Consider the following 17,956-nt stretch of genomic DNA (forward strand, 5'->3'; position numbering starts at 1 on the left):
GTTATTAACAACACCGCCGTTACGCCGTTAGTCCCCGGAGAGCGAGAGTAGAGAGAGAGGAGCTAAGTAGCAGCCAGGTCGGAGCGGCGGTATCGCCGATGACGAGGAGCGAACCAGAGGACGTTAAAGTCCTAAGGTCGAGGAGAACGTACTTCAAGGCGTTGAGCCTGAAGACTTAGAGAAGAGTCAAGTTGAGAAGGGAGATCTAAGTTGATAATTAAACTGAGGAACTACAGTAGCGTACAGGCAGTATTTATATCTACGGAACGGCACATCGGTGCAGAGCGCCAGACTAACTACTAGGAGCTATACGAGTAGTACCTGCAGGGTAGAGTAAAAGACAATAAGGAGGGACTAGAACGAAAGGGTATGTGTAGCGAGAAAGAACAATAAGAGTGAGATTACAATAAGGAGCAGATCTTCGGAATCCCGAGCGGCGGAATGGAGGCCCGCGGCATGGACTTGACAACCCTACTCTACCTGCCCCATACTACAACAAATTCCCTAACTATGTCGCGTTGTCCCCTGTTGTCCCTAAGCTTTTCCACTGATACAATCTTTGCCGTATTCATATGCCCTGTAAGCATAAGACTTAGTGGCGCGCTTGTATTGTAGTGAGAGAGAGGCTGTCTGAGGCTGTGAGAGTATGCAAAGTACATAGTCAATATCTGAAACACAGGTTGTCATGCCAGGTTATGCCAGGTTATGCCCTCCGCGGGTGGGAAACACACGCTACGGTTAATGAGCAGCATACAGGGGTGACTTAGAGTGGTACCAACCCGGCGGCCCGAGAAGCCATACCTCGGGAATTGCCGGAGCTCACTAGGATTGTGTTGGACAAATTTTTTTTACCAATTTCCACTTCCACTACCGCAAGACCTCTTCAAGATTCCAAAATGGTGAGATTACGCTTTTGGACGTGTCGGAGCTCTACTTCCAAAGGTTCATCGTCTATGGAAATCAACGAATGAGATGGATGGTGTGTTTTGGTTAGCGATGACTTACAGACAAATCTGATTCCGTTTCTGCAGAACCTCCCAGCAAGAACTTAAGTGTTCCGTACTCTGTATGCTGAGCACTTTTCCTGGTGCGATGAGGCAAACAAATATTTGCTGGGTTGTGCACTACACGATGTAATCGACAGTGCACAACGTTAGAGCTCCGATGCGCATTGTCCTCTTATGATTACAATGCTGATTTCGTCTCAATGACCAGCCTAAGGCCAAGTCTGGAGCATCCAAGAAGCCCGCTGCTGCTCCTTTCGGTAGCAAGACTACCAAAACGAAAAAGAACCCTCTTTTCGAGTCTGCTCCGAAGAACTTTGGTATCGGTGTGTCGACATGAATTTATGCGGTTGTTCTTTCTTTGAACTAGTGGTGCATCAGGCCAGGATATCCAGCCTCAAACTGACCTCAGCCGTTTTGTTAAATGGCCTGAGTATGTCCGTCTTCAGCGCCAGAAGACTATCTTGAACCAGCGTCTGAAGGTCCCTCCTTCCATCGCGCAGTTCTCACATACCCTCGACAAAAACACTGCTACCCAGCTGTTCAAGTTACTCAACAAGTATCGTCCAGAGACCAAGACGGAGAAGAAAACCCGTCTTGAAAGTACTGCTGCTGCCGCTGCTGAGGGCAAAGACAAGGAGGTATGTACTCTCAACCTCATTCTCCGTTGTTTGACTCAATCGCCGAATTGGATAGGAGACCAAGAAACCTTTATTCGTCAAGTACGGTCTTAACCACATCGTTGCTCTCATCGAAGCCAAGAAAGCCGCTCTTGTCGTTATCGCACATGATGTTGACCCAATCGAGCTTGTGGTCTTCCTACCTGCCCTTTGCCGCAAGATGGGCGTCCCATACGTCATCGTCAAGGGCAAGGCCCGTCTCGGTACCGTCGTTCACAAAAAGACCGCTGCTGTTGTCGCCCTCCAGGAAGTCAAATCAGAGGACCAGCGCGAACTCGCCACCCTTGTTTCTGCTTCCAAGGCAAACTTGTATGTCATTTGTTGGTCTATTTGAAGTGATCGTTTTGCTTATATACTCTTTCAGCACTGATAAATATGAAGAGCAACGTCGTCAATGGGGCGGGGGTCTCCGTGGTAACAAGTCCACTCAGAAGTTGCGCAAACGCGCAAAGGCTGCTGGACAAAATGCCAATGCTGCTAGTATCGGCAAGCTCTGAGTGGATCAGTTTAGCTATTCTGGGTTTTATGCGGTACTCTTCAAGGCCCCCTATGCTTCATGCTGCGCACATGTTATGCCATGTTATAATCTTCAATATGCCATTTAGTTGCACGACGTTCATAGTGCATCTTTTGCTTTTTGGATCAGGCTTAGAAGCTCGTGCCCTGGGCGCTCTAGTCTTACTACATATATAGTCTACAAACAATATAGTGGATAGTGGAGGTAACTGTTGAAGGGCGTCTTGTGAGATTATATGAACGATATCAGTGTGTATGCGGGACTTGCTTTGTTGCGAATTGCTAGAATTGCTAGTCGTTAATTCTAGGTACCATCTCGAATATCCACTTCTCTGCGGCTGCATTGATAACTTCTTCGCCCCATTTGAAACAATAATCCTTGCCAGCTTTCCATTCTTTTCGTTCTAGCATTGATAGGAAAACGAATAAACGTCTCAAGTCGGATACGGTAAGGCAGTACATATATACTTACTTGCGTGTAAGATGTAGTTTTCGCCTCGCAAAACAAAATTGGTCGGAAGGTCAGGATAAGCAAGATGACCTAGGACAACGTTCTGGACGACATTCTGCGTGATTTATCAATTGAAAACGCGTCGAGTTTTGTATTTTTCCCGGTCCCAGAGAAAGAACGCTTACCGAAATTTCATCTGCGTAGCAGAAAAACGTCGCACAATCGTCTACAGAGGGTGAACGGCTGGAGTATAGAACGAAAGCGAAAATAAATGGTGAGCACAGGTTTGTTGAGTAAATATACGGACTTGGCAGCCATTCCAATTGAGCGAACAATCACTTGAACTATACACGCGTCTCTAATTTCTGATTGTGTATTCTCAGGAATAAAGAGAAGAGCGACTTCATTGAGGTTCAAGCGAAAATTGGCGGCCATTGAGAAAAGAAGAAGCGCATCAACACAATCATGATCAAGCTGTTGCCACGAGATAGGTGGATAGGTTCAAGGCGATGACCTGCGAAGACATTAGCTTTTCGTCGCACAAATTTGCTGCCAGTTTAGCAGTCATTGAGATTCAAATAAAGTTTGTGTAGTAGAACCTGGGCATAAGAAAAAGCGACAAGGTTAAAGCAAAGGATTTGCAGAGACAGGACAAAAAACGGATCTCCGAGTATCGTACCACCGATCTGAATCTCACCTGAATCTCACCTGAATCTTGCTCACCTTTGTGATACTAACCTCTTTTGGGTATGCAAATCTTATGTATGTACATAACTAGAAGGCACCGATGAATACTAAGTTCGTTTCATTCCCCTCTTACCACAGCTCTTACTCTACACCAGCCGTCCCAATCAATGTCTTCTGAAAACGAATCCACCTCCGGCTTTCACTCATTTCGTCAGATGAGCTCCAAAGAAAAGACAGACCTCAAGCGTATACAAGGCCAGGTTTGAATTCAAGCCTTCTTCCGTTCAGAACTTTATCAATTTCTTCACTGCAGATATCTTGCGCTGAGTGTTGTAGGTCCGTTGATCTTTCAAAAATCATGGCTGGTTGTCACTGATAGGGATTATCTCGCAGATTGAAGTACAAGTGCGACAAGAAGGTGATGGTTTCTGAGCGCGCCATCATCTGCTGACTGTAACAGAAACAGATTCCTTGCGGATCGTGCGTCAAGAGGGGATGTTCTTCTCTATGTCCGACCCAGGCTCTGTCCTCTGTACCAGTAAAGGGGTTGGTTTCCTGCAATCTACTCGTTATCACCATTTTTCTTGATAATCGATATTTTTTTTAGCGCCATGACGTCTGATGTGGCTGCCTTGCGCAGGCGTATCAGGCAATTGGAAGATGCCCTTTCAGCGCTACAAGCAACTACCTCTTCTGAACCACATTCTCTGCTCGCTGAATCTCTCTGTCTTCCAAAAGCAGAACTTCGAAAAAATAGCTATCCGGAAGATGTAGAAACATCAGACATGGCTGATGCACTGGGAACTTTGACACTCGGGAAGCTTGGAGATGCAAGATATCTTGGGCGGTCAGCTGGATCTGAGGTATGTCCATGTACATCGGATAAAGTTCGTAGGTTTAGAGATACTCAAACTTGTCCATCAGAGTCTTTTGGAAGACAGTCCCGAAGTAGTGGCCAGCCCGACTACATATGGCTTCGTGCCTTCCAATCATATCGCACAACTCGTGAACTCCTTCCCTTTCCTATCCGACAATACCTGGGACGTCGAAAGCTCTGTAAAAATTCTTCTCTCCCATCTTCCACAAAAAGAGCGTGCGTGGAACCTGGCTGAGAGTTATTTAACGCGCAATTTCTGGTATATGAAGATGGTGTCAAGGGAAGAGCTCGTTGACGAGTTATTAACCCCCGCATATCGGTGTTTGACAACTGTGAATGCGCGGCCGTCTGCACACTCGGCTAACGCAATTCCTATATCTCCCTCGCGTCTTTCCCTTCTCTTCATTTGCCTTGCTCATGGGTCGCTGGCAGACTATAGCATGCCGATGTACAGTTCTGAATCGGCAATTTTTTTCAACCTTAGCCGCGCATGCTTGTCCCTGCATCCAGTTTTCGTTTCACCAGATTTAGCCAGCTTACAAGCTGTCACGTTGATTGGGTACTACTATGATACCGGTGGTCCGAATTATAGCATAGAAGCTGGTTGGGTGTATATGTCAATTGCAGCAAAGTTAACACATAGTGTGAGTTGGGCATATTTATACAAGTCTTGTAGACACTGATCCATATTAGCTCGGGCTACGTTTGTGTTCATTTTCGAGAGAATGTCTTCCGAGTGTGTTGATTGCCTTTTATACAGATCGCGAAAGCGTAAAGTGGGGTTTGGACGACAAGACAATCCAACGAAGACGGACGATCTTCTGGGAACTGTACACATTCGATGGTCTGACTGTATGTATTATCTCATATTTGCGTACAGATACGTGTGGACTTGTTTGAAATTCTCACTTTTTCTGCGTAGAGCTTAGCATTAGGCAGACCGCCGGCTCTCTTTGCAGCTCACAGTAACACGCCGCTACCAATTGACACGGATGACGGCGTCGACGACGAAGGAAATCTGGAACCTGGATGTGAGCAGTTCTCGGCTTTGTCTTCTGTTTCGGCTTTCTAAATTTAAACTTAGTCCATCATTGGCGAATGACTTTTAGCAGGGATGTCATAACTGCTGTTGCGAAGGTCACCCTTTCGCCTGGTATGCCTGACTATCAAAGTATACTCGACCTTGACCAGCTTGTGCGGGAACATCCCCTCCCTCGAGAATATGACCCTATACACTCCTTGTCTCTCTCACTCGAAAAGAACTCACCCGCTACCTCAGTGGACGAAGAAGAAGAACAAGTTGGATACGAGGCTTCGATGATTGCTCTGAAAGGCCTCCATCTTAATCAGTTCAGAGCAGTGGGTGAGTATTAGTATGCTTATCGTCTTTCGAAATTCATTTATGTTTAGTGATCATCCATATACATCGAGCGTTCTTTGCGCAGGTTCTTTTACAGTCGCCATCGGATCCATTGAACAGCATATACGCACCATCCTTCCTCGCGGCGTATCGGACGTCTTCGATGATGGTCCATTTGAACGTCAAGCACTTTTATAAGTATTCCGAAATCCTTTCAAGATATTGGGAGATTTGGACTGGCCGTAAGTACTTTCAGCGTGCTTCTTTCATATGATCTTTAATAGTTATGTGTGACCGCACAGTTCTTAGTGCCGGTGTAAGCGTCTTGGTTCCATGTCAAAGTCCATATTTACATTTGCCAACAGATAATTCTTGGATTGATTGTCGCAAGATCGCCTAGAAACCCTGTCGCAGCAAACGCTTATGCAGAGCTAGGGCTCGCAATAGACCTCTTCAAAATGGGCGCTCCCAGATCTGCTAGAGCCAAACGCGGACTTGTACGTATGATTTTCGCTTGGAGCTTCAAAACAAAACTCATAATCTGTGACTTGCGACTGCCCACAGAACGTGTTACTTCGGATGTATGAAAAGGCGACCAAGTCGATAAACTCGCAGGTGAATACAGAGACGGCCAAATTGAATGTCGTACAAGAAGATGCAGATGCCCTGCATACGTTGGAAACTTTCGCAGGTTACACAAAGCTCCTAATGAAGAAGATGAGGTCGTCGAGAAAAATTCCGAAGTTCGATAGTGCTAACAGTGGATCGGAAGGGTCAGGGCAGCACCGACAAGAATCAACCACGTCCTCGAATGACTGGTATATCAATCCTCCACACTCCGACCAACAATCCGAACACTCATTCTCATCCTACCCATCCAATTCTCCCTCGTTTTCTGTGCCAGGTCCATCTAATAACCGTACTTTCCAGCCTCAATCTGAGCGTGCCTTGCCGGTCGGCCGACATTCACTCCTTAATAATAGTGTCTCTACTCGCTCGGGAGTCCCATTCGAATACAACTTGGCCACTTCGCAAAACGGGGCACCTGCTTGGAATCATGGTCCTTCGTCTACAGGGTCTGCCACTCAGCATGTGTGCTGGAATGACAGAGAGAGTCGCCTTAATCCATTAGCTGTACACCGTAGAGGTGGCTACGACGCAAGGCCTTCGTGGACGTCGACACAAGCGCATGAATCTGATCCTTCTGTCCAACCAGGAACGAATCAAGGCTGGAGACATGTCGGTGGACAGAATGCTTCCGGACACAATGCAAGCACAAACCAGATCCCCTTTCCTGAAATGGATGTGCAATGGGTGGAACTGATGCAGAATGAAGGTGTTTACGGTGTATCTGAAATGGATGTGCAATGGGTGGAACTGATGCAGAATGAAGGTGTTTATGGTGTAAATGCTAGTGAATACGATAGTGCACCTGCTTGGCCGGGAATATAGGGTGTAAATATGTGAAAAGATGTATGGGATTTAGGTGTATCTATGTGAACATTGAAATATGTATATATATGTATCATATCAGTAAGTTATGTACTCAAAAGAGCCTGAGGGCATTCTTGTCACGATGGTCGTATATTATTGTCTCTGTACAGTAATCATCAAATCCCATATACAAGCTTTAGAACCCGTACCTTAGCCGCGGTGGCTTGCATTGCTCGCACCGTGTGCTACAGCAGGGTTCACAGCTTGTTGGGGGCGAGCCCCTAAACTCCCTTAGTTGGCACCTTGCACTCTCATACTTTTGGATTACACCCATCACCTTGCTTGTCAAGGTCTATCTGCCACCAACAATTGAAGCAGTTCCTTTTGTACACATGTACAAATAAATTAGTGATTTTCCACAATAAGCGTGCACTAAAGACTATGCGAGGCAGGAGAAAGAGAGAAAGAAGCGGAGCTGGCAAAGGAGATGGAAAAGAAATGAACCCCCCTCCCGAATTTCAAACAAGGTGTTGGCCATTGTTCCGTTCCGCACCACTACCACTCTTATGCCAAAAAGCTAATGTCGACTTGCAAATATGTACCACTCTGGTACTTTCTGCCAGATGCCAAGAGAGAAGCCAGGGAGCAAATGAGGGAAGTGGTAGACAATAACTGCTTTGAATTCCAGAGCGACCCCGCGATAGCATCAAATGCCTCCCTCACCCTTGTCTCCACAACCTCCATTTGCGCTTCCCCCAATGCCCTCCCAGACCTTCATCTCACCTGGAACCAGGTTATGCAAGCCAAAAGTGGCTTCCTTGGTGCCCTTTCCCTTGGTGCTTTCCCTGACAAACATGTCAATATGTTTGTGCAATTCTTTGTCAACATGGAAATGCACCCAGAGTTAAGGAAAACCAACAGCGAACACACAATGGCCCTCTATCAAGCAGAAACATGTCTCTCTTGGTACAAGGATAATGAAAAGGGGGATCCCTTTGACCTGGCCGTAATTATAGAGGAAACACTTGATGAGTGTCACAACAAAATTTGAAGCCAAGATCATGCTAAAGCCTTAAAGGGTATGTCTTCCCCTTCCCCTCTCCCATAGTCTCTTTACTAATTACTACAAATCCCCACCAATACTCACTGCTAAACGCTATCTCTACCTATCTCCCTCCTGCTAAATGCTATCTCTACTTATCTCCCTCCGGTTAAACACTATCTCTAACTATCTCCCTCCCACTAATCGCCACCAACACTAATTGCATGCCTCACTGCTAACCATCCCAACAACCCTTGACTGCTATTACAATCTTGCTAACAGTAAATTTTTGCCAACACCACCCAAACTCCAATCCCTTGCCACACTACCTATGCCAACCAGAGATGCAGGCAGTCATCACCCAGCACCATTCCTGGGGTGCCTCATTACATCTCATCACCAATCAAGGCCCTCTAAATCCAGGTGCAATCCTTACCCATCCACGTCCCCTCACAAAGCTAGTAACATCAAGCAAGAGGAGGACTACACACCCAATTTTCCATGCTCCTTTTGCAAAGCCAATCAGTCAAAACTCTTGCAGTATCACAGGTGCCTTGGCAGGGATAAATATGACATCTGCTGGTATTCATGAACCACACCATGGAATGGAAAACAAGTGGTCCTCTGCAACTGGAAATCTCAAGTGGCACCTACGTGGGACTCAAACTGTGTGCAGACTGGCAGTGTCCTAATGGATGCACCCTGAGAAGCACTGCTGCTCACTCCAGTCATGGAGCTGAAAACTGCCCTGAAGGACAGTAGAACTTGCATTTGCACACCCTTGAACACAGAAGCATGGCATCTGGCTCTTTCAGAACTCAGACTACTCTCCAAATACCCAACTCTATCAAATTCAATTCATTTTGGCTTCAAAATCAGTATTCCCCCAATCAACCATACATTCTCCCCTCATAATAAGCTAGATGATCCTGAGTTCATAAAAGCCTTCGAATCAATTGTAAATAATGATGTCAACCTAAAATGATGGATTGGGCCATTCTCTAGACACATCCTCGAAGAAACAATAGGTCCCTTCCAAATGTCTCCTATATCTATGATTCCCAAATTTAGAAAACCAGGAAAGTTCCATCTGCTTGAAAACCTCTCTTTCCCTCACAATCCCATCTCCATCTCCTCCATACACTCCAACATTGATTCATCCCTCTATCCATGCTTTTGGGGCACATTTGCCAACACCTGTCAACTCCTATTACGAGGCTGTAGTTTACGGAAGTATTGTCCTTATATACGGCACTCCATACAAAATTAATTTCCTTTTATGGTAGGAGTTTCTCCTTGTTTGGACAAAAGTAACACTGAATTGATTTTTTGTGACTGGCACGGGATATCACGGGACTGTGACTCTGTCACAATTATTTTTTCTAGTCTCACAGCATCTCACTCAGTTACTCCCTATTACTCCATAGATACTGTAGTTTATGTAAATTTGCTTTTATTTTGTTCCCAAAAAACATTTCAGGCGCCCTGTTTTTTTGATTCCATAATATTTAATAAACCCCAAGAAAGGAGCCGAGTTTTTGCCATGCACGGTGGTGCAGTGGCCTGCAATCGCATGTGGACTCTGCCACCAAACGCACAAGGTGCAGTCAGAGACCTGTCAGAAGCCTACTGCATGGTCCCATTGCACCATTTGCAGTCAGTGGGTGCAGTAATTCAGCTAGACTCTGACCAATTCTGTATTGACACCAGGGTCATATTCGGTCTTTCCTCAGCCGGCAGTGCATATGGTTGTGTCACAGATGCAGGTGTAGAAATCTGCAGAGGTAGAGGCCTCAGCCTGCTAACAAAATGGGTAAATGATCATTTTTGGATTAGAATCCTAATTGTCCACACCTGCTACATCCCAAGTGCCAATAACCCAGCTGATCCCTTCTCATGAGGAAACATTGGTCCTCTCAAATTCCTCCTCCCTTGTATTCCCATCCCACAATACCTCTCTGACTTCATCATTGACTATGACAAACCACTCTCCCCAGCCAAACTTGCTCTCCAAAACCCTCACCATAGCTACATCTGCAAAACCTGTATGTTCGGCTAAATAGCCAAAAGCAGCTCAGAGCACTTGGGAGCACTTCCCAGCAGTGAAAGCACCCAGAGCAGGCTTTGATTTTTGCTTTGGGTGCTTTTGTCACTGGAAAGCGCTCTCCAGCTAGTATCCTTGCTCTGGCGATGACACGCCTAAATTTTGGCTAGACGTCTATGCTGTGAATTGTGACATTTTCACGTATAGATTTGTATTGAGAGGTCTGTAATTGAGACCCAGATTGACAGTCAAAGTCAATACTGAATCAGTCTAACAAGTTGAAGGGACCATATACCCATACTACCACAAGTTGGTTAGTTTACCCATCCCCGATACTACCTTTGGATAGCAGTCTACCTGTTTGTCAAGCAGGATTATACCAGACTCGGACTACATCCGAAGGATGACCATTCACGTTAACGAGCTTGCCTCGTTTTTGTGTGAAAGAGAAAGGAAGGAATCTAATGGGCACTCCAACCAACCAATCTAATACACAATATGCGAGTTCACTGCTATCAAATTTATTTAATAGCAAGGGGTAGCGTTGGCAAAGGTTCCGCAAAGCTTTGAGAGCTAAGTACGAAGCTTTGATCAATCAATTTGAATCGTTCTAAGGATTCGATATATTCCTTTGATCAAGGTAGATTCAGCACAATTTGTGCTTTGGTTTGTATTGATTTGGGTATATCAAGAATTGGGGGTTTGAATCAAAGTAAATTAAAACCGAAACACACAGACCCCTACAGAGGGCTAGAACTATGTGCTGGCACAACCACACAGCGTGATTTGCCCTTAAGACCAACGACTGATCCTAAGTTCGAAGAATACCCAACAACTGGATATACTTCTCGCAGTCACAAGGAGCAGAACACGATGTTCCTATACTCACAAGTGCCGGGCCCGAATGGCTGCTAGCGAAGAGGTTTCAGTCTGGCGGGAGTGTGTCTTTCCTTTTTACGGATTAGCACTGCAACGTCGTCCCAAAATCACTTGTATTCCAGATACATCGGATCGCTATTTATACATACAGAATATAGAGTCGCATGGTACAATTAATTTAATACAATAAACGTTCGGAACCGCAAGGAAACTTCTACACTCAGTCAGATACCATTTAATTTGAATCTACATGTCCTTATTTGGTCCATATTGGTTCCAAGATTCTAGTATACCTCCAAACATAGGTAGGTACTTCAATATTCATTTAATTTAATTGTTTTTAGAGAATGACTCGAATGGTGTTCAACTGTCATTGCGGTTCAACACTTACTTCGATCGTTTGTCATCTCGTCCGGAGGCAAATCAGCTCTCCTCGATTCTAATCCTATCAATCTGATTCATCTGGATTAAACTAATTGCTTCTCTCTTTCAATAGACACCCATTGTGCCTATACTCAATCAAGGGAGTTACACATAGTATTCATTTAATTGCATTCTTCAATATTTTCTACGTCAGGACTCTTTGACATTCATTTGATATGTCTTCGGAGCCTCGCAGTACTTCGATCGTTCTTCTAGTCATTTTCCTCAACCATGCAACTTGATTGGTCTATTAGACTAAATCGCAGTCCTTTAGATTAATGCATGATCTTGTTCTAGAAGGAGTATTTGATAATTCCTGAGTTCTAGAAAGTCATTTCGAGTCAATCCTCGGTTCATGGTCACTTGAGTAAGTTCTTCCAAACTCCTGCCAGTGTAAGGTCCAATAAGAATACCCTTGGTATGTCATACGTGAATGGTCATCCTTCGGATGTAGTCCGAGTCTGGTATAATCCTGCTTGACAAACAGGTAGACTGCTATCCGTAGGTAGTATCGGGGATGGGTAAACTAACCAACTTGTGGTAGTATGGGTATATGGTCCCTTCAACTTATTAGACTGATTCAGTATTGACTTTGACTGTCAATCTGGGTCTCAATTACAGTCCTCTCGATACAAATCTATACGTGAAAATGTCACAATTCACAGCATAGATGTCTAGCCAAAATTTAGGCGTGTCAACGTATGACATACCAAGGGTATTCTTATTGGACCTTACACTGGCAGGAGTTTGGAAGAACTTACTCAAGTGACCATGAGCCGAGGATTGACTCGAAATGACTTTCTAGAACTCAGGAATTATCAAATACTCCTTCTAGAACGAGATCATGCATTAATCTAAAAGACTGCAATTTAGTCTAATAGACCAATCAGGTTGCATGGTTGAGGAAAATGACTAGAAAAACGATCAAAGTACTGCGAGGCTCCGAAGACATATCAAATGAATGTCAAAGAGTCCTGACGTAGAAAATATTGAAGAATGCAATTAAATGAATACTATGCGTAACTCCCTTGATAGAGTATAGGCACAATGGGTGTCTATTGAAAGAGAGAAGCAATTAGTTTAATCCAGATGAATCAGATTGATAGGATTAGAATCGAGGAGAGCTGATTTGCCTCCGGACGAGGTGACAAACAATCGAAGTAAGTGTTGAACAACGATGACAATTGAACACCATTTGAGTCATTCTCTAAAAACAATTAAATGAATATCGAAGTGCCTACCTATGTTTGGAGGTATACTAGAATCTTGGAACCAATATGGGCCAAATAAGGACCTGTAGATTCAAATTAAATGGTATCTGACCGATTGTAGAAGTTTCCTTGCGGTTCCGAACGTTTATTGTATTAAATTAATTGTACTGTACAATTCTATCCTCTGTAGGTATAAATAGCAATCCGATGTATCTGGAATACAAGTGATTTTGGGACGACGTTGCAGTGCTAATCCGTAAAAAGGAAAGACACACTCCCGCCAGACTGAAACCTCTTCGCTAGCAGCCATTCGGGCCCGGCACTTGTGAGTATAGGAACATCGTGTTCTGCTCCTTGTGACTGCGAGAAGTATATCCAGTTGTTGGGTATTCTTCAAACTTAGGATCAGTCGTTGGTCTTAAGGGCAAATCACGCTGTGTGGTTGTGCCAGCACATAGTTCTAGCCCTCTGTAGGGGTCTGTGTGTTTTGGTTTTAATTTACTTTGATTTGAACCCCCAATTCTTGATATACCCATATCAATACAATCAAAGCACAAATTGTGCTGAATCTACCTTAATCAAAGGAATATACTGAATCCTTAGAACGATTCAAATTGATTGATCGAAGCTTCTTACTTAGCTCTCAAAGCTTTGCAGAACCTTTGCCAACGCTACCCCTTGCTATTAAATAAATTTGATAGCAGTGAACTCGCATATTGTGTATTAGATTGGTTGGTTGGAGTGCCCATTAGATTCCTTCCTTTCTCTTTCACACAAAAACAAGGCAAGCTCGTTAGCGAGTATACATGTTTTGCAGATGTACAGCCTCTCATCTAGGCCGAAGCGCTCCCATGAAAGGCTTGAATTCAATCGAGACTTGAAGAAGAAGGCAGACTCCTTGCCGCCTTTGAGAATGCCTGATAATTGCCCTGCGACCTCCCAATACCCCAATACTAGTTCTGCCCCTCTACGTTACATACAAACATCTACTGTGAATAGATACCCATCCAATTTAACATCCATTCTTTCCATACTATGTCCACATTGTCCAGCTCATGAATGATTAGCAAAATGGTGCCTTGCCTCCAAGCGCACCTTCCGTGACACCACTGGTCACTCTCTTGACCTTCTAGATGAGTTTGCTGAGTGTGTTCAATCAGTTCTCACTGCAGGATTTGCTAAAAGCACCCTTGAGACATACACTTCCAGCCTCCTCACTTTCCATGTATTCTGTGACTCCCGCAAAATTCCCGAACTTCAACGTGCACCCTGCAGCCTCAACCTCCTCCAATCTTGGATTGCAACACTACACAGGCACCTCGGTGAAAAATTATGTCCATGGTGTACACACTTGGCATATCATACATGGCATAGAGTGGAAAATTGACAAAGCTCCAATTGACACTATGATTCAAGGGGCAGAGCATTTACAGCCCAAGCGTTCTTAGTGAAAGAAAAGACTTCCCTTCACCATTAGTTACATTGAAAGCATACTAACCGGACTCAACCCTAACAATCCTTTTGATGCAGCCTGTGGAGGTTGTCTTACCACTAGTTTTTACTGTGCAGCCAGAGTTGGAGAACTCACAGTTCCTAACCTGAGAGACTTCTCTGCCAACAATCACATCACCCCTTCACAAATTCATGAAATGGTTTCAAGACCACCATTCTACACAGCCCTCGAACCAAATTGAACCAATCTGAAGGAGAAGATATCTACTTCTCTAAGCAGCCTTGGCTCCTCGGACCCAGATTGGTGGCTTCAAAACCAACTCAGAGTGAATGACCCAGGACCCTCAGACCACCTGTTTGCCTACAAGCACCTCTCAGGAAGACATGTCACACTCCAACCTCTAACCAAATCTGCCTTCTTATGCCACATCCAGAAAATTGCTCAAATGCAGGGTCTTCCAGTAATCACAATCTACAACTGTATCTAGCTAAGTTCAAAGATTGGCCACACTAGTACTACATACAGACTATATAAGACTTCGAAACTTCAAGTTCAGCCTTTTAGTTTCTTGACAACCCAATTACTGTATCAAATTCAATGAGAAGATTTGAATTATGCTAGTAGCCTAGCATACTTAATTGAATATGAATAGTACTATGTAAGTAGACCCTGAGAAATAATTCGGAGACTTTTGACTTGAGAAATTCATGATCATCATGTACTTAGTGACTCTTCCAGTCCTGAATAAGATAGCAGTGTGGTATTCTAAGCCGTTTTGATTTTCATTAGATGTGCTCAATCGCCTTGCTTGCTACCATGGAATTGAATATTCTTGATGTGCAGGAACACTTTGAACTTGGTTGATTTGAAGGTTCCACAGCAATTCACCATCCTTCACTTAGATAGCATATGGAGGTCCTGAGCAGGTGGGGGCTTAGGGGCTTGCCCCCCACAAGCCCTGCTGTAGTACATGGTGCAAGCAAAGCAAGCCACTGTGGCAAAGGCACAGGTTCTAAAGCTTGTCAATTATTGAACCATAACACATTCTTTTCTATCGATTCAAGCAAACTGACAACGACATACCTATGTAACATTGGTCTCGCTATGATACGCCACTACTGATATTCATTTAAGGAAGGAGTGAATAGCAGTCGTGAAGACTGCACGCAATCTATTGGTCTCGAAACTTACCAAATGAAACCTGACCTGACTTCGATTATCTTTGTTCGGTCATTCGGATATTAGAAACGAGAGCGAGGGTTTGCTTTGATTTCGCATGGGCAGATCGAAACAGAAGAATAAGTCGTGGATACAATACTAGATAGATATAGTGTGCGTGGCGCCTCAGAGTATGGATGACAGCATGGATGATGGCCACGAAAAAAACAAGAGCCGTCTCTACATAGCCTGAGCCATCGCGTTCATTTGAGATGCCAACATCGGGTAATTCTTCGCAAACTCGATTTGTGCTTTGGTCGCCTGTACGTCACATCCATACATCCATAGTTAGATAGCAAAACAATGAGCAAAATTATTGACTGAAAATAAAGTTGGTCAACTGACGTATTGATAAGTCAACGCCCCCGCAAGCTCCTGTTCCGTCCTTGCTAATTCCGCTGACTTTTCGAAATACTTGATAGCCGTATCCACGAGACCTTGCTGTAAACTTAGCTGAGCGAGTGTCGCCACCGCGGCCTCGCATTCTGGGTCGATTCGAAGGGCTTCGTTACAGCATCGCTCGGCAGCGCCGATGTTTTGATCCATTTGAAAGAGGGTAAGGCCCTTGTTGACGAGCGGGAGGACATTCTGAGGATTTCTGTAGGTTGTAATTTGGGTTTGAATTGAGGGTTTTGTATCGATCAGAAAGAGACACCTACTTTGACTTTTCAATTTCGACTGCCTTGTCGAACTTTTCGATTGCGTCTTGATAACGTTGCTGATCCAGCAGAAGTTCGCCACTACAGAATATCCAATGTTTATCAGAACCTACTCGATAGACGAGGGTAAATAGATACCCACTAATAGTTGAGAGGCTCGCTCCGTTGCGGGAAAGTTTTCATTGTCCTTCGGAATTGAGCCATTGCATTAGCCAGATTGCCTGCCTTGTACTGCGCAACGGCTAGCTGAATATGGCTGAACACAAAATTATCATCAAGCTCGGTGGATTTGGTGTAATTCTTCGCTGCATCGTCGAATTTGTTCATGATGAAGAGCACTTCACAGCGACGGGTTATAAACTGTAGTATGAGATAAGATAAGAACGCTCTTACCTTGGCCACGATGATAATAAATATCTGGATCCTCTGGGTTATGTTTGATCGCCTCTTCAAAGCATTCAAAAGCTTTGTCAGTTTGACCCTGCTCCATGTACACACTCGCGATCTTGACAAGGCTTTGAGTGAAGGAAGCCACGAGCTGGATGGATTCATTTAAGTCGTCTTTGGCTCCCTCGACATCTCCAATGAGGAACCTGCAATCATATGTGAGTACGTTATATCAGACCTTCAAAAAGCTATGTACATACTTGTATGTCCCCCTTAGATTCAACGCCTCTGACTTCCCAACATCCCATGAAACACCTGTCTCTAGTGCTCTTTGAATCAACTCGAACGAGCGCTGATAATCATGCTCTTCCAGCGCCTTGAATGATTCAATCAGCGTCTGGTCTCCTTCTGAGGGAGCTTCTGGTAAAGCAGGCAAATCTCGTGGCCGGAAGGCAGCAAAGTATGCAGAGATGAATGTGGCCGGAGGAAGTTTGGGTCCTCTTGATTTGAGTATATCTTGGGCGTTTTTCGTGGACATAGTTTTAAGAACGCGCTCAACGGCGAGCGGGGTGGCTTGGTTGGTGAATTTTTCAAGGACGGTTGTTGCGGTGAAGTCTGATATGATCATAAATGAATGAGTTGAATGAGTGAGAGATATTTGAACTACAGAGGCGTACCGCGCAAAGCTTCAGAATACTGTTCAAGGGCCTCAAACGCCATCGCTCGCCTGTTGAGAGCTTTGACATAGTTGGGATCAAGCTTAATAGCCTCGTCGCAGTCCTGGACGACCAATTCATACTTTGGTGGAGCCATGTTCATGTAGCCTTCATGCACACAAACATTGATCAATAGCCTGTTCAATCGAGGAGACGCAGAGAATTTATACACACATGCAGCACGGTTACTGTAGAACACAGGTTCGGCTTTTGGTGTTGTCTCTATCGCACGGCTATACAGTTTCGCAGCGGTAGCAAAGTCGCGGCTTTTGTAAGCGTCATTTCCTTGAGCTTTGAACAATCCTGCTATTCTTGAGCGTTCCTAGGCTGATGATTTGTATATGTAAGACGTATCTTGCTGATAGGAACTTACCTCCTCCGGTAATGCAGCGACGACCTCCGCAGTGTATTTTGAAAGGTCATCTATAGGTGGATAGTAAGCACAGGAAAGTGCCTTGACCAATAGCGCGTGTAGCAGTAACGAGACTAACCTTCATCATCCTCAACCTTTGCCTTTCGCTCTTCGAGAATAGGCCCGTCAGCATCGTTCACACCTTTCTTCTTCTTTCTTGACTTTCTATCCTTCCTCTCTCCCTTTTCACCTTTTTCCAAGTCAGTTTTGGACCTGGAAGACGACGTAGAAGCATAATAAGCAACACCACCGACAGCAATAGCAGCAGCCGCGGTGCCTATGAGGATCGCTTGCTTATTTTCAGAAACAAAATTTTGCACGCGATCAACAAACGCCGTCGCTGCGGAGGATTGTGAGCTCATTTTGTGGGTGAAGGAGCCAGGACACGTCGGGTACGGCTAAGTAGTTCAAGGGAGAGGAGAAAGCCGGCGTATGTTGACGAAATGGGTTCGGCTCCATAGAAAATTATTGGAAGACAGCCGTGCCGGATCGTGGGTACTAAA

The 17,956-nt window shown here is 44.7% G+C and overlaps 4 protein-coding genes across 4 annotated transcripts; 2 read left to right on the forward strand and 2 right to left on the reverse strand.

Moving 5' to 3' along the window:
• Positions 1-972: 972 nt before the first annotated feature.
• C8R40DRAFT_1066454 (ribosomal protein L4) lies at positions 973-2,181 on the forward strand (the record flags this gene model as incomplete). The annotated part of the gene is made up of 6 exons (XM_046225783.1): positions 973-979; positions 1,032-1,066; positions 1,216-1,330; positions 1,386-1,645; positions 1,701-1,993; positions 2,049-2,181. 6 exons carry the CDS (start codon positions 973-975, stop codon positions 2,179-2,181), a joined length of 843 nt encoding a protein of 280 aa, XP_046090456.1.
• A 310-nt stretch (positions 2,182-2,491) lies between these two features.
• On the reverse strand, positions 2,492-3,086 carry C8R40DRAFT_1166603 (uncharacterized protein; the record flags this gene model as incomplete). The annotated part of the gene is made up of 4 exons (XM_046230873.1): positions 2,492-2,604; positions 2,673-2,766; positions 2,837-2,894; positions 2,959-3,086. The coding sequence occupies 4 exons, from the start codon at positions 3,084-3,086 to the stop codon at positions 2,492-2,494; spliced, it is 393 nt and encodes a 130-aa protein (XP_046090457.1).
• A 373-nt stretch (positions 3,087-3,459) lies between these two features.
• Positions 3,460-7,137, forward strand: C8R40DRAFT_1234603 (fungal-specific transcription factor domain-containing protein). Its single transcript, XM_046233366.1, has 14 exons — positions 3,460-3,598; positions 3,652-3,674; positions 3,732-3,756; positions 3,799-3,884; positions 3,946-4,201; positions 4,263-4,859; positions 4,909-4,918; positions 4,976-5,067; positions 5,138-5,246; positions 5,300-5,578; positions 5,626-5,817; positions 5,878-5,891; positions 5,941-6,072; positions 6,140-7,137. Exons 1-14 carry the CDS (start codon positions 3,506-3,508, stop codon positions 7,025-7,027), a joined length of 2,796 nt encoding a protein of 931 aa, XP_046090458.1. The 5' UTR covers positions 3,460-3,505; the 3' UTR covers positions 7,028-7,137.
• A 7,861-nt stretch (positions 7,138-14,998) lies between these two features.
• C8R40DRAFT_1086348 (uncharacterized protein) lies at positions 14,999-17,954 on the reverse strand. Its single transcript, XM_046227343.1, has 10 exons — positions 17,533-17,954; positions 17,415-17,464; positions 17,216-17,363; positions 17,003-17,149; positions 16,586-16,940; positions 16,332-16,531; positions 16,081-16,276; positions 15,939-16,019; positions 15,625-15,877; positions 14,999-15,540 (listed from the first exon to the last, which is right to left on the reverse strand). The coding sequence occupies exons 1-10, from the start codon at positions 17,813-17,815 to the stop codon at positions 15,460-15,462; spliced, it is 1,794 nt and encodes a 597-aa protein (XP_046090459.1). The 5' UTR covers positions 17,816-17,954; the 3' UTR covers positions 14,999-15,459.
• Positions 17,955-17,956: the final 2 nt, after the last annotated feature.

This window comes from Lentinula edodes (genome assembly GCF_021015755.1).
Source record: "Lentinula edodes strain Le(Bin) 0899 ss11 chromosome Unknown C8R40scaffold_4, whole genome shotgun sequence".
Classification (NCBI taxonomy): domain Eukaryota; kingdom Fungi; phylum Basidiomycota; class Agaricomycetes; order Agaricales; family Omphalotaceae; genus Lentinula; species Lentinula edodes.